The 13376-nt window shown below is 40.5% G+C and overlaps 1 protein-coding gene across 3 annotated transcripts in view; it reads left to right on the plus strand.

Annotated features, from left to right (window-relative positions):
• Positions 1-13376, plus strand: part of LOC133629863 (enhancer of polycomb homolog 1-like) — a 62222-nt gene that overhangs the window by 29166 nt on the left and 19680 nt on the right. For 2 of the 3 annotated variants that reach the window (XM_062020908.1, XM_062020910.1), the window contains 5 exons: positions 1945-2092; positions 2642-2800; positions 2897-2986; positions 3086-3234; positions 9437-9849. In XM_062020908.1, the coding sequence (XP_061876892.1) occupies positions 1945-2092; positions 2642-2800; positions 2897-2986; positions 3086-3234; positions 9437-9849 (959 nt within the window). The remainder of the gene's footprint in view (positions 1-1944; positions 2093-2641; positions 2801-2896; positions 2987-3085; positions 3235-9436; positions 9850-13376) is intronic. The other variant, XM_062020909.1, reaches the window with a different exon arrangement.

Here is a 13376-nt window from a genome sequence, read left to right on the forward strand (position 1 = left end):
CTGCTGCTATTTGACATAACTGTTTGTTATGATGCTTTGACATTTTTGCACGTTATTTCTTTATTGAAAGAACATTCTATGAAGAGAAAAGTTCTTTGCAAATGTGGTTACAATGCTAATAAATGAAAAGTTAAAGCTAAAAAAAGAAATACACTTTATTGAGTTAACATTATTTCTTTATGGGGGAAAAATGTTATGAGCTAGAGAATATAACAACTACACTACCCAGCATGCAACGGGAGTTACGAGCATGCGCGGTAGCCCCGAAAAGTGTTGCATGTTGCCACGCTGTGAAAGTAAACGTCAAGAACTCAGCCAACACGCCTCGTCTGCATTATTTATAATTAGACAGACAACACATCAACAGTGTGATTTTGTTTTGTTTACAGGGAAAGAAAAACAAAAGTTAAAAAAGGGAGATATGTTGTATATATATGTATGTGCTGCGGTTGTTTTAAGAACGTTGCGACAGCTGCCGTAAAGGAGGTGCGTTGCTATGTTTCCGGTTGGTCGTAAAAGTGTTCGTCATGTGTTTTACCCTGCTAAAATCTCTCAGTAAAGTTATTCGATGGATTATAGCTTTTGTTTTGAACTTTATTACACCTTGGAGTGCTTTTTCCCGTCCATTGTTTTCCTGCTTTCGCTATCTGCGCCTAATGACTGAGCTACGTGACGTCATTTATTGTGATGTCCCACGGAGCATTTCTGGTCGGGACGGGATTCGTATAAAGAATCAACTCTTTTCCTTTACTATAGTGGTCTCGATAACGGGTACCGGTTCTCAAAAAGGGATTCGAGTCCGAGGACTCGGTTCTTTTCTTATCAAACAACCGGGAAAACCGGTTTCGAGTATCATCCCTATGTTTGTTCTGCTATTGCGGTTATTTTGGTCAGGCCTAACTGCAATCACCAAACAGGGTTGAGATGAGTCTCGGTCAGCTTGTGAGTGAACTATGATGTGGTTTGGGCACAACAGTGTTGAAATGACAGTAAAAAGCATGCAGAAATGATACATGTGTACAAGTGCTTTTTCTCTGCCCTCCCTCCTACTATGCAGGCCTTTTGACCCTTGAATACACATTGTTGCATTTCGCCGGTTTCAGGTTCACACACCGGCTACAATGTCTTGCTCCTTCTTCTGCAAACCCTCTTGCATAGCGTGATGTGCACCTCCAAAAGAATCTAACCTCACAGACCGTAAAGGCTGTGATTGGTTGGTTTGTAAAACATTCTTTCCTGTGTGTATATGGGTGGATCGCCTGGCTCCTGGAACGACTTCTCCTAAAAAAATGTTAATTAACATTTGCAGTAAACCTAACACAAACCCATTGATTAGTTGCAGCTGCAATAACACTCCATGGTCTCTCTTTTAATTGCCATTGTTGGCTAGCAACAAAGGGAAGCTAACAATTTAAATTGACAACAAGAGTCGTGGTTGCTTAGAGCTCAACCCTGACCGAGAGCTATAAAAGCAGGGCTGTCCGAAATGTTTCTTTAATTGCCTTGTGACCCATTGTAGAAAAACCCACCCAATACCCTCCAAAAATTGCAAAATGAGTACTTTGGAGTACTCATTAAATGTCTTTAAGGGTGGCAAGTGTGTAACCTACATATTCAGCCCAGCAGGGAGAATTTTGGTTTGGAATAATTTGAGTCACGTAGTCCTTAGTTAATGCATGTGTTCCTAAATGCACAGCTTTTGGTCTCATGACAAAATTCTCAGTGTAAACGCTAAGCGAGTTGCACCAACGTATCTCTTTTTTTGGGGGGAGGAGGGGGTTGGCCCTGATTAGAGTACCGAGCCACTAGTGTAAACCTCAGATGTTTTGACAATCAACATTACTGTGCTTGAGATTCTCCCTCAGAGTCATGTGATTGTGGTCCTCGTTATAACTGCACCGTTCATGACACCGTCAGTAAACACCTTTTTATTTCTCCCAACAGAAACACAATGCCCGACCTTGGCAGCGAGGTGATGGCAGAGGCGCTGGCCCAGCAGGCTCTGGTCAAGCCCGTCTACACCATCCCCATCATTCCTAGTGCCAACCAGTATCGACACCAAGACCACTTGGACTTGAAGGACTACAAGAAGGTGTGTGGACCTCAAATAGCAAGCCTGGAGACCGTTGGTTTTATAACGCCTCATTACAAAGCATTATTTTTGCTGTGGTGTCATCGGTCCCCATTATGACTTAATTGGCTCTCGTGACCAACAACTCCCCACCCCTCACTTTTTTTAAACCCCTCCTCTTTTAGCTTTTGTGTTTTACTTGCTTTTTTTTCTACCGTCAGTCAGCATATTGATTTGCTCCTTCACTGTAGAGTCTTTCCGCATTCTGTTTTCTTTGTCTGGCACGTCTAACAGCTGAAAAGGCTCTGACTAATCCCAGTTGGAGTGTGTTCAGTCAGGGAGGGTTTGTCCCGCAACGGGGAAGCAAGGGTGAGTGGTGGCAGCGGGTGGGGGGTTTGGCTGCGCCATCTGGCTAGGCGGTAGCATCTGGCACGTGTCGCCATCTGCATATCAATGCCCCCTCGTTGTCACTTCTTGCCTGTGCAAAGAGAACATTTCCATCTCTGAGATGCATGGTAAACATTTCATCACCTGCCCCCTCCTCTTCCTTCTCCACTTTCCCTCCCCCAGCAGGACAAGTCGGAGGTGGTGCGAACCAAAAGGAAATACGAAAAGAAACCCAAGATCCCCCCTCTGTTGGCACCCCATCACACAGGACCTTCTGTGTTTAATCTCAAAGACCTCAACCAGTATGACTTCCCGAGCTCTGACGATGAACCCTTCTCACAGGTAAATAACACAACAAGCACTCAGTCGCCATGCAGTAATCAACATTTGGCTTGCTCAGCTCTTTGTGTGCTCAAGTGTTACTTTTTCACGTCCTAGATTAATTCAGGTTCCTCCGAGGCAGAGGAAGAGAGCGATCCAGATGGCTGCTATGCGTTTAGGAGGAAAGCCGGCTGTCATTACTACGCCGTGAGTGCTCGCTCTCTCTCTCCCCCGCTTCTATTTTTACAGTCCAGAGAGCTCTACCTGATGTCTTTTTTTTTTTTTTTTCCCGCTTCAATCCTACAGTCCAATCCAGGCCAGAGTGGCAGCTGGCCGTGGGTAAGCCCATTGGAAGGCGGGCTGGGTCACCCACGCTTCCGCTACTGTCTGACCTCCCTTAGCACGCCACAGCGCTGCATCAGTCTGGCTAGACGCCGCATGGGCAGAGGTGGCAGGTTAGTAAAGACCTGTTTTTTTTTTTAACATGTGATTCTTTTTCATTTATTTAAGATGTGTTGATATCCTTTAAGGTGTTTATTTGAGGGAAAACTATCATATTTGATGCTAAATGAGCAAAGACACGTGCTCTGTTGGTTGTTGAGCTCTGGCTGGCTCCTTACCAAGCATCTTTTGGCAAATATGAAGATCAACTTGCTTGCTAACATGTTAAACACATTCCCACCTTGGTTAGCATTGTGGCTTCAAGCCAACACGTCCTGCTGGTTTGTCCACTGCCACACCAATTAGTCAGACGAGTAAATTATAAAAAAGCAGCAGTCCACTTCATGTTGCAGCAAAGTACGCAGAGAGATATAAGCCGCACCCACTACATTTTAGAAGAATTAATATTTTTCCATGTGTAACCAAACAAAATAGCCGGAGATTAATATTTTGCGAAATGAGTTATTTACACTGTAAGATTCTGTAAATGTTTATGTACATACCTTAATTGTTTCCAAACGGTGGCAGTAAAACGGCTGATCAAACAAAACGGAACCTAGCTCCCACTAGCTACAGAATCTGGCTCTCCAATCAGCTAAACAGACTCAATAACTCCACGGTGATGTCTTGGTGAGTTTACTGAGGAATTTGTGAAACTGAAACAATACAAAAAGAATGCCGCTGTAAGTTAATAAAGCTAACAGACCTTCATAAATGTGTTAGCATGTTAGCTAACGCTAATGACGCTAGGGTCTTTACATTATGAAAGCATGTAGAAATATGTATGAAAATATTCCTACAGACATCACACATGGGATGGTTTAGTAAGTATAAACCGTTTTAGTTATATTGTAACTTACAAACGTTGCTAGGAGTGATGAATCCATGCGAGTAGAAATGCTAGGGACAGCTGGAAGACTAAACGTCACTGCTTCCTGTTAAAAGCACTACTCTGAAATAGAAGGATACTGCATCACCTGCAGTAAGCAAATTCGTCCAGAAGATGAAAATTAAACACTCTTTCAGTGTTTTTGCTTGTTTTTTTAAATTATTTTTATTATAGCCGTCAGTGAAGAAAAATCCAAAATATAGCCGCTCTGTCTTCGTATAAGCCGCGGGGTTCAAAGTGTAGGAAAAAAGTAGAGGCTTATAGCCCAGATTTTATGCTAATTAGTTAGGACAGTCATTTTCAAATAGTGGGGCCTTGTGCAATGCCCTGGGGGGCCCGTGTGACCTCGGAACATGCTTTTTTTGCCATACGAGAATGACGAAGCTTATGTAGTAGCACTTGGCTTCACTGTGACGATGGTGAGAGACGAGGAAAGGCCGGTGTTGTTTTCTTCAAGGTTAATAAGGGAACAATGTTATGTAGAGGTGTACTTCTAACAATTTTTTTGACAAATGATGCTATTAACAGTCGCTGTGGAGAGTGCGGGGGGCGTAACAGAAAATAATTGAGAAGCACTGGTTGGGAGAACATGTTTCTTTGTGGTTGTTGTGGTCCAAAGTCTTTGGTTTGTGTTGTGTTCAAAGATCACTCTTTGCAGACGAGCACACTGGTGGGTGGCTTGTGGCAACGACGCTCTTTAAAAATGTTTTACAAGATTTTATTAATTTTTTTTGAGCTGATATAAAAATAGCACAGTATAGAAATAACCAACATATTGTCAAATCAAGTTTGGTTCCATGACTTTGACCACAGACCACAGTACCTAACTAGGGATTGGCTATATTGCAGCCCACATAACGTACATACATCATGATATATTATTTGCTGTATATATGAAAATAGAAGCATTTCATAACGGGTTACAAAGGCCCTTAATTTAGCTGCTGACATATGCAGTAACATATGGCATGATTTCCAGTAGTATTATTTTCTCAAAACTATTACTCACTTGCTAATTCACTGTTAATATCTGGCTATTTTCTGTTGTAACATGTACGTCTGTACATACACTACCGTTCAAAAGTTTGGGGTCACATTGAAAAGTCCTTATTTTTGAAGGAAAAGCACTGTACTTTTCAATGAAGATAACTTTAAACTAGTCTTAACTTTAAAGAAATACACTCTATACATTGCTAATGTGGTAAATGACTATTCTAGCTGCAAATGTCTGGTTTTTGGTGCAATATCTACATAGGTGTATAGAGGCCCATTTCCAGCAACTATCACTCCAGTGTTCTAATGGTACAATGTGTTTGCTCATTGGCTCAGAAGGCTAATTGATGATTAGAAAACCCTTGTGCAATCATGTTCACACATCTGAAAACAGTGTGTGTGACAATCATTGGTACTTTAATCTTAATCTTTAGCTCGTTACAGAAGCTACAAAACTGACCTTCCTTTGAGCAGATTGAGTTTCTGGAGCATCACATTTGTGGGGTCAATTAAACGCTCAAAATGGCCAGAAAAAGAGAACTTTCATCTGAAACTCGACAGTCTATTCTTGTTCTTAGAAATGAAGGCTATTCTACAAAATTGTTTGGGTGACCCCAAACTTTTGAACGGTAGTGTATATTAAAATGTAATAAGTACTTATCCTTCTGTTTGGATACTTTACATTAGATAATGTTACATTAGATACATACATTAGATGATATTGTTCAACATCATTGAATGATTCCATTTTTGATCACAATTATGAGACAAAAACACAGGATGGCGGTTTAACAATATCAATTAAATATTTAAATCATTTCCTACTATTGGCTCTGATTTGAATAGTTTGGATTTTGTCCTTAAAGCCTTTCTGTGTCCAGAGACTTATTTGCTGAGTTTGTAAACAATAACAAAAATGACAATATTCTTTAATCCTAAAAATATCTGTGCAGCCACTGTAGTGTCGACCTTTGTATCGTTATTGTCGATATTTCTATCGATTTGCCCACCTTTTTTTTTACATTTAAGAGCCCTTGTTTGCGGTCACATGTTAGCTGACCCTCCTACAGTGTGTAGTGTAGCATGTTTAGCTATTCCTCATCCTCCAGTGATAATGGTACTCTGATACTCGTAAGAAACATAGTTTACTTACCGTAATGGCGGCGAGCCTTGCTGACTTAGGCAATGTCTACACTAAGGCGTTTAACCCCTTAAACGAATAATTATTTAGCCTAAGCCCCGTTTCAGCCACACTAAACCATTGTTTAAGGTTCCCCTCCTCGGACAAATTTTTACACGGGTAAGTCGGCCGTGTAATTCTTGAAGCTCCGGCACTTAGCTTTGTATGGACTCATTGATCGTTTACAAAGTGAGTTCGGAGAGGAAGTGACGCCAGAAAGACCCCGCCCACACAGGAAGTGACGTCAGAAAGAACACGCCACAGCCAGCTTCATAATAAAGCGATTTGGTAGCTCGGAGCTAACTACTGGAAATATGAAGGCGAGTCATCCAGAAATGACGTGCTTGTGGAAATCACACATGAATACATTAAGAGAAAGCGATTGTAGCTATTTGGGATACAACACTTCTCAGGCGGCAAGAGAACTTTGGAATGTCGAGGTCAGCTGTGATTCCACTTAGCCAAAAACTTTGTCAATTTGTCGAAGGAGAGTCAACGAGAATTCGAGCTCCCGTGGATGTGATTTAAAAAAAGTAGCGTGTGCTTTGTTTTACCTGGCCTACGATGGAAGACTGTGGAAAACTTCGAATGCATTTGGACTGGTAAAGGAGACTGTTTTAGTTATTGTCCGCCGTGTATGTTGCGGCCTCAACGTCGCGGTCCAGAGTATATCAAGTCACCAAAAACGAATGGACAATGAAGGTGAAGGCAAAAAAGTGAGGAGTGTCCTGACCAGACATCTAGAGCCGTAGTTTGATTGTTGTAAAATGTTCTTTGTCACATTGTTTACATGTCTAATAAAGATTTGATTAATTTATGATGGCTCATGTGTGATTCACTACAATAGGGCCCCACAGCACACTGGATTCTAGTTAATTGAAATACCACAACACTGGATATTGTTCAGATAAGTTACATTTAAGAACTTGCACATAAAGCAACACTGGACGTGACTATGACGTGCACATTTTCCGGCTTAGGCCCCGTTTACACTAAGACGGATAAGGTTATCCAGGGTAAATCACACCTAACCTTATCCGTGTCCACACACAACAATGCCACCGTTTAAGACCCCCGCCACCCTCCATCCGCCGGCGCAACACGACCTAGTACGCATTCGCGAAAAGAAAAGAAAAGAAAACGCCTGAGCTTCCATTTGCTTCAATCTCCACAGTAGATGACTTTACTTCACTGTGAAGTTGTTTAAAAGAGCTATATTGCAAATCGTTTGCTGTGCATTTTACATTTTGTGTGCTGTGCAAGTTTTTAAATTAAAATGTATCTCCTTTGAACAATGTCCAGTGTTGTGGTATTTCAATGAACTAGAATCCATTGTGCTGTGGAGCCCTATTGTAGTGAATCACACTTGAGACATAAATTAATCAAATCTTTAATCGACATGAGAAAGTAGACAATGCGATAAAGAACATTTTACAACAATTAATCTAGACAGAGAATACCCAAAGTATTGTTGTTGTGGGTTGACTCCGCCATTGGGGTATTCTTTCGTGAGATATGTCGTCACCCAAAATAAAATAAAAAAAGGGCCCGGATATTCATCTTACAGCAGTTGTTTGGGACACGATGGGGTGGTTCCATCTTTCAGCTGCGCGCTAATAGCGGAGTTAGCGAAGCTGCGGGCATCATGCACGCTGCCTGGCCATTTCACAGTCACACCCATAAAGCAATATTTATAGTCATACACTGCCTGTATCACATCCACGGGAGGAAGGGACCAAGTTTTTCCGTAAATAGACTCACAGCTGACCCGGACATTTGAAAGTTCTATTGCCATCTGAGAAGTGTTGTATCCGAAATAGCTACAATCGCCCAATGCCTTCTCTTAAGGTATTGATTTGTGATTTCTAAAAGTGCCTGTACATGTAGAAGAAGGAGAAACACGGGCATGTCTGGATGATCCGCCTCCATCTTTGTTGTGAAGCTTACTATGGCGCATTCTTTCTGATGTCTCTTCCTGTGTGGAGCGCGGTCTTTCTGGCATCACTTCCTGTGTGGGCGGGGTCTTTCTGGCGTCACTTCCTCTCCGAACTCACTTTGTAGACGATCAATGAGTCCATGCAAAGCTAAGTGCCGGAGATTCAAGAATTACACGGGTAAGTCAGTAAAAATTTGTCCGAGGAGGGGAACCTTAAATTCTGGTTTAGTGTGGCTGAAACGGGGGCTTAGGCTAAATAATTATTTGTTTAAGGGGTTAAACGACTTAGTGTAGACATGGCCTTTGTGTAAACGGGGCCTTAGAAGTGACTTTGTACTGTGGAGGGTTGTACATTGTCATGTACTACATTGCATTGATGATGCTTCCATTAGCTTGTTGCTGTCAGTTTTGCGGGAAACAACTAGAATGTGTCAACATGCATTATCATGATTTAACGATAGTATTAAAAGTTCTATCGTCAGCCAAATTTATATCGTCTATTGCGCAACCCTTTACCAAACCATAAGTTTGAATGCTGCCTTTGCAAAAAATAAAGTATGATAATGAAATCTGATCTTCAAAACATGGAAGATTCTTTTTTTTTATAAAGAATGTTTTTTCATGAAAACAGTTAGTGTCAAAAATGGGGATGTCTTATATTCGGGGCTGCACGATTCTTGCAAAGAATTGAGATGGCAATTCTCTGGGATGATTTTGTTTTAAAGAAATCACAGTTCATTGTTAGACTATTGTTCTCTTCTGCTTTAAGGAAACTTCCATTAGTCTTTCTGTCATTCTTCACGGAAGGTCCAGGAAGAACAGTTGTTAGGGGACTTCAATAAAAATGGAATACACAAAAAAGTCCACCTAGTAAAGAAATGTGCCATGCTCGCTTACTCCACAATAAATTCATGCACGTAATAACTAAGTTAAATTAATAATTGAATGATAGCCAGCTTGTCTTTTTGGTTAGAGCTACATTAGTCATGTAAAATAGATTCTGTGGTTACTTCTTTATAATTGGATAATGTAGAAAGGATATTGCATGTTAATGTGAATCAAGTTTTTTTCAATAATTTTGGTGAAGCACTTTCTGGTTTATATATGACTCAATATTGTACCTGATGCTGGTTAATTACGTGCAAGAGAAAATACACCTGAAATGTCCCAGTGGCAAACCAAAGTCCTAATGTTTTCTTTCTTTTGTGTTGGTTCCAGATTTTTGTTGGATCGGGCGCACACGGACCTCGACGGCATTTGCCAGACCCTGGACTCAGAACCGGAATCGCTCACCTCATCATTTCCATGCTCTCCACTCCGCAACTCTAGTACCTCAGAAAGCAATACCTCGGACATGACCGGCACTTCCCATCCCGTCTCCTTCCCCTCAGCATCACACCAGCCATCACTGTCATCCTCCACCATGGCCACGGACCTCGGCCGGATTCTTTTTAACATTAAATCTTGCCGCTGGAGGCATTTCAGACCGCGGACGCTATCCCAGCACCTTTTGGGTAGAGGAGTCCCGCCTCTTAAAGGATGTGGCGATTCCAGGCGGACGGTGACGGGACTTACTCGGACCTTGTCTGGAGGATCCTGCTCGCTGAACCGCACTTGTGCTCCTGTCAACTGTGAGTTCGTTTTGCTGCTTCTAATCCGCCAGTCTTTGGTACGATTATTCTCAACACTGGTTACAATCAAGTTTCTCCTGGGAGACATGGGGACATACTTTTGGGGACTGATACTTTTCATTCATTTTGCATGTTTTTTTCATTTAGCTATTGTATATGTGGTAATTAACCTGATTAGGCCTGTCTCAATAACAAATTTTGCTCTACGATATATTGACCTTCAAATGATTGCCGATAAACGATATTGTCAACAGTATTTTCAGACCAAATTAACCACTGATATGATAATTATAATACATAATAAAATTGCAAGTATACCCTTTTTCAAATGCAATAAACTTGTATTTCTCTTATTTTTTTATCATTGTAATTGGAATGTAAACATTTAAATTCATCATCATTATTATTTATTTAAATATCCAAGTTAAATAAAACAAACAATTATACAAAATAAAGTATACTCTATTTTAGCTAAATGTTGCACTTGAATAAAAATCACAGCCAAAAGCAATGCAATAAGTTCTGTTTTTGTTAAGTAGAGGGTGGGGGACCATCAAATATACACAACCGAAAGAAAAAATTAATTGGCTAACTAAAGTTATTGTGACCAAAATGAATGTGGTTGTTATTGTTCTGGCTTCTCAAAACTATATTGTTTTTATTTTGTCTAAATACCGTATTTTCCGCACTATAAGGCGCACCAGATTATAAGGCGCACCTTCAATGAATGGCATATTTCAAAACTTTGTTAATATATAAGGCGCACCGAATTATAAGGCGCACCTATGCATCCATTAGATGGAGCTGCGCTAAAGGGAATGTCAACAAAACAGTCAGATAGGTCAGTCAAACTTTATTAATAGATTACAAACCAGCGTTCTGACAACTCTGTTCACTCCCAAAATGAATAAACAGCTGTTTTATTATTTTCCCCGAGCTAACGTCAGTGATGTGGTGTTTTGTTTATCTTTTAACAACAGCAAGGTATAACATGTAGTGCAACATTTATATCACATAGTGGAGGGGAACTTTTCCCTGATTCAACAAACACGTAAAAAACAGTGACACTGTTACGGTAAATCAAACGTTAGTGCAATCACAATATAGTAACACTCGAAATATCGCAGAGCAATAACAATATATCAAGAACTCAACGTTGCTCAAACGTTAATGTCACACAACACACAAAATAGACATGTAAAGCTAATTTTATGAAGTTATTCCTCATCCACGAATCCCTCGAATTCTTCTTCTTCAGTGTCCGAATTAAACAGTTGGGCGACTGCATCCAACATGCCCGGCTCCGTCTCGTCGAAGTCGCCATTAATCGAGTCAGTGTCGCTGCTGCTCTATTCCCGTGTTCTACTGCGTGACTGATCGTCTTAAGTTTAAACTCTGCGTCGTAAGCGTGTCTCTTAATAAGAGCCATTTTGGGGTCTTTACATAAACAAACAAATGGAAATCAAAACGGCACGCCTCGCGCATTCATATATTCCAGCATGCACCGCGCGCTTCTTCTTCTTCTACGGGGAGCGGCTGCTTACCGTAGAAGAAGAAGGGCTTCTTCTTCTACGGGGGAAAAAGAAGTTGGCAGCTGTTTACCATAGTTGCGAGACCTAAACTTTATGAAAATGAAGTTTAGGTTTGTTGTGTCTCAATATTGGTCCATATATAAGGCGCACCGGATTATAAGGCGCACTGACAGCTTTTGAGAAAATTGGAGGTTCTTAGGTGCGCCTTATAGTACGGAAAATACGGTATGTTAATCTTCTTCCATTTTAATTTGTAAACGTTTTACCTTTTTTTTTTTTTTAATATATGCAAATTGGTGATTACTTTCCGGTTTATGTGATGTCACGCAAGTTCACTTCCTGTTGAACACCCCTCCATCTGTTTCAACTTGACACTGTGGAGTTTATATCAATCACTTGTGCAAAGACAGCACATATTTTATGTTTAATGTTAATACTGTATCTTAGTTGTTTCGACAGTAGTGTATTTTATACAAGTTTAGATTGGGGTATGACATTTCTTAATTGGTAAAGACCTTGTTTTCATGTTAGCCTTTAAGATAGCTAGCGCTAGTCGGTCCATAATTTGATCAAAGTGTGGTTATCAATCACTGTTTTTCGATCATTTAAATTCAATATGGTAATACTAATTGCCGGGAGTTATACAGTGGTTATCATTCTCACTGTTTCTGTGTATGTAGTACAAAGGGCCACAGATGTTGAAACCGATGCAAAAAGTGGCGGCTCTGCGATTTTCATTTGCCATTTAAGTAAATGACTTATTGAATGTGGGCCCAGGTCTAAAACTGATTGTTTTGACTCCTTATAGCTGGATAGTGTTAGAACTTTGGACAGTTAAGCACAACTTCTTGTCCATGCATAGTTGCGTGTAACTTTTTTGGTTCCAGAAATGGTTGTCCAAGGTGGGGTTTTTGGTCCATTTTAACAATACAAAAGAAGATTCGAGATAGGGCTGGGCGATATGGCCTTTTTTTAATATCTCGATATTTTTAGGCCATGTCACGATTAGGGCTGCAACAACTAATCGATTAAAATCGATTATAAAAATAGTTGGCGATTAATTTAGTCATCGATTCGTTGGATCTATGCTATGCGCATGCGCTGAGGCTACGTTTTTGTTAGTTTTTTTAACTTTTATTTATAAACTGCAACATTTACAAACAGCTGAGAAACAATAATCAAAATAGGGGTGTAAAGGTACGTGTATTTGTTTCGAACCGTTTCGGTACCGGGGTTTCGGTTCGGTGCGGAGGTGTACCGAATGAGTTTCCACACGGACATATTAAGTAGCGTACTGCACGTTGTGTACACAATACTCAAAATTCCGGACATTTGAGGCATTTAAGAAACTAGCATGCTAGAAGCGACCGGGCTAGGTCCTGACCATACGTCCTCTTTTCACCGGACATGTCCTCTTTTCACTGGACATGTCCTCTTTTGCGGGGCTGTCCGGGCGGTGTTTCTTAAATGCCTCAAATGTCCGGCATTTTGAGTTAGGGTTGCGTGTGTTTTCAATGTACGTTCAGGGTTAAGAAGGTTAAAAACACAACAAACTGTGCACGCAGCAGCATTTGTGAGGGAGGGGGAGAGACAGAGATAGCGAGAGAGTTGTGATAAACGCGCATGCGTCGTCAGGCTCTGCTTTTTATCGATATATTCTTCAGATTAAATTTTTTATTATCTATAGCAGATGTGTCAAAAGTGTGCATTTTTGTAACATTTTCCTTGTTTTATTTAGCACGTTGAAAGAACATGGCACAAGTATGCTGTTTTTTTCCAATAAAATACTGGAAAGGATAGAAATGTAGTTTGTCTCTTTTATCCGATTATTAATCAATTAATCGAAGTAATAATCGACAGATTAATCGATTATCAAATTAATCGTTAGTTGTCGACCTAGTCACGATATATATCGCGATATTTTGCCTTAGCCTTGAATTAACACTTGATGCATATAATCACACCAGTATGATGATTCTATGTGTGTACATTAAA

Source organism: Entelurus aequoreus, linkage group LG15, assembly GCF_033978785.1.
Source record: "Entelurus aequoreus isolate RoL-2023_Sb linkage group LG15, RoL_Eaeq_v1.1, whole genome shotgun sequence".
NCBI classification, from domain to species: Eukaryota; Metazoa; Chordata; class Actinopteri; order Syngnathiformes; family Syngnathidae; genus Entelurus; species Entelurus aequoreus.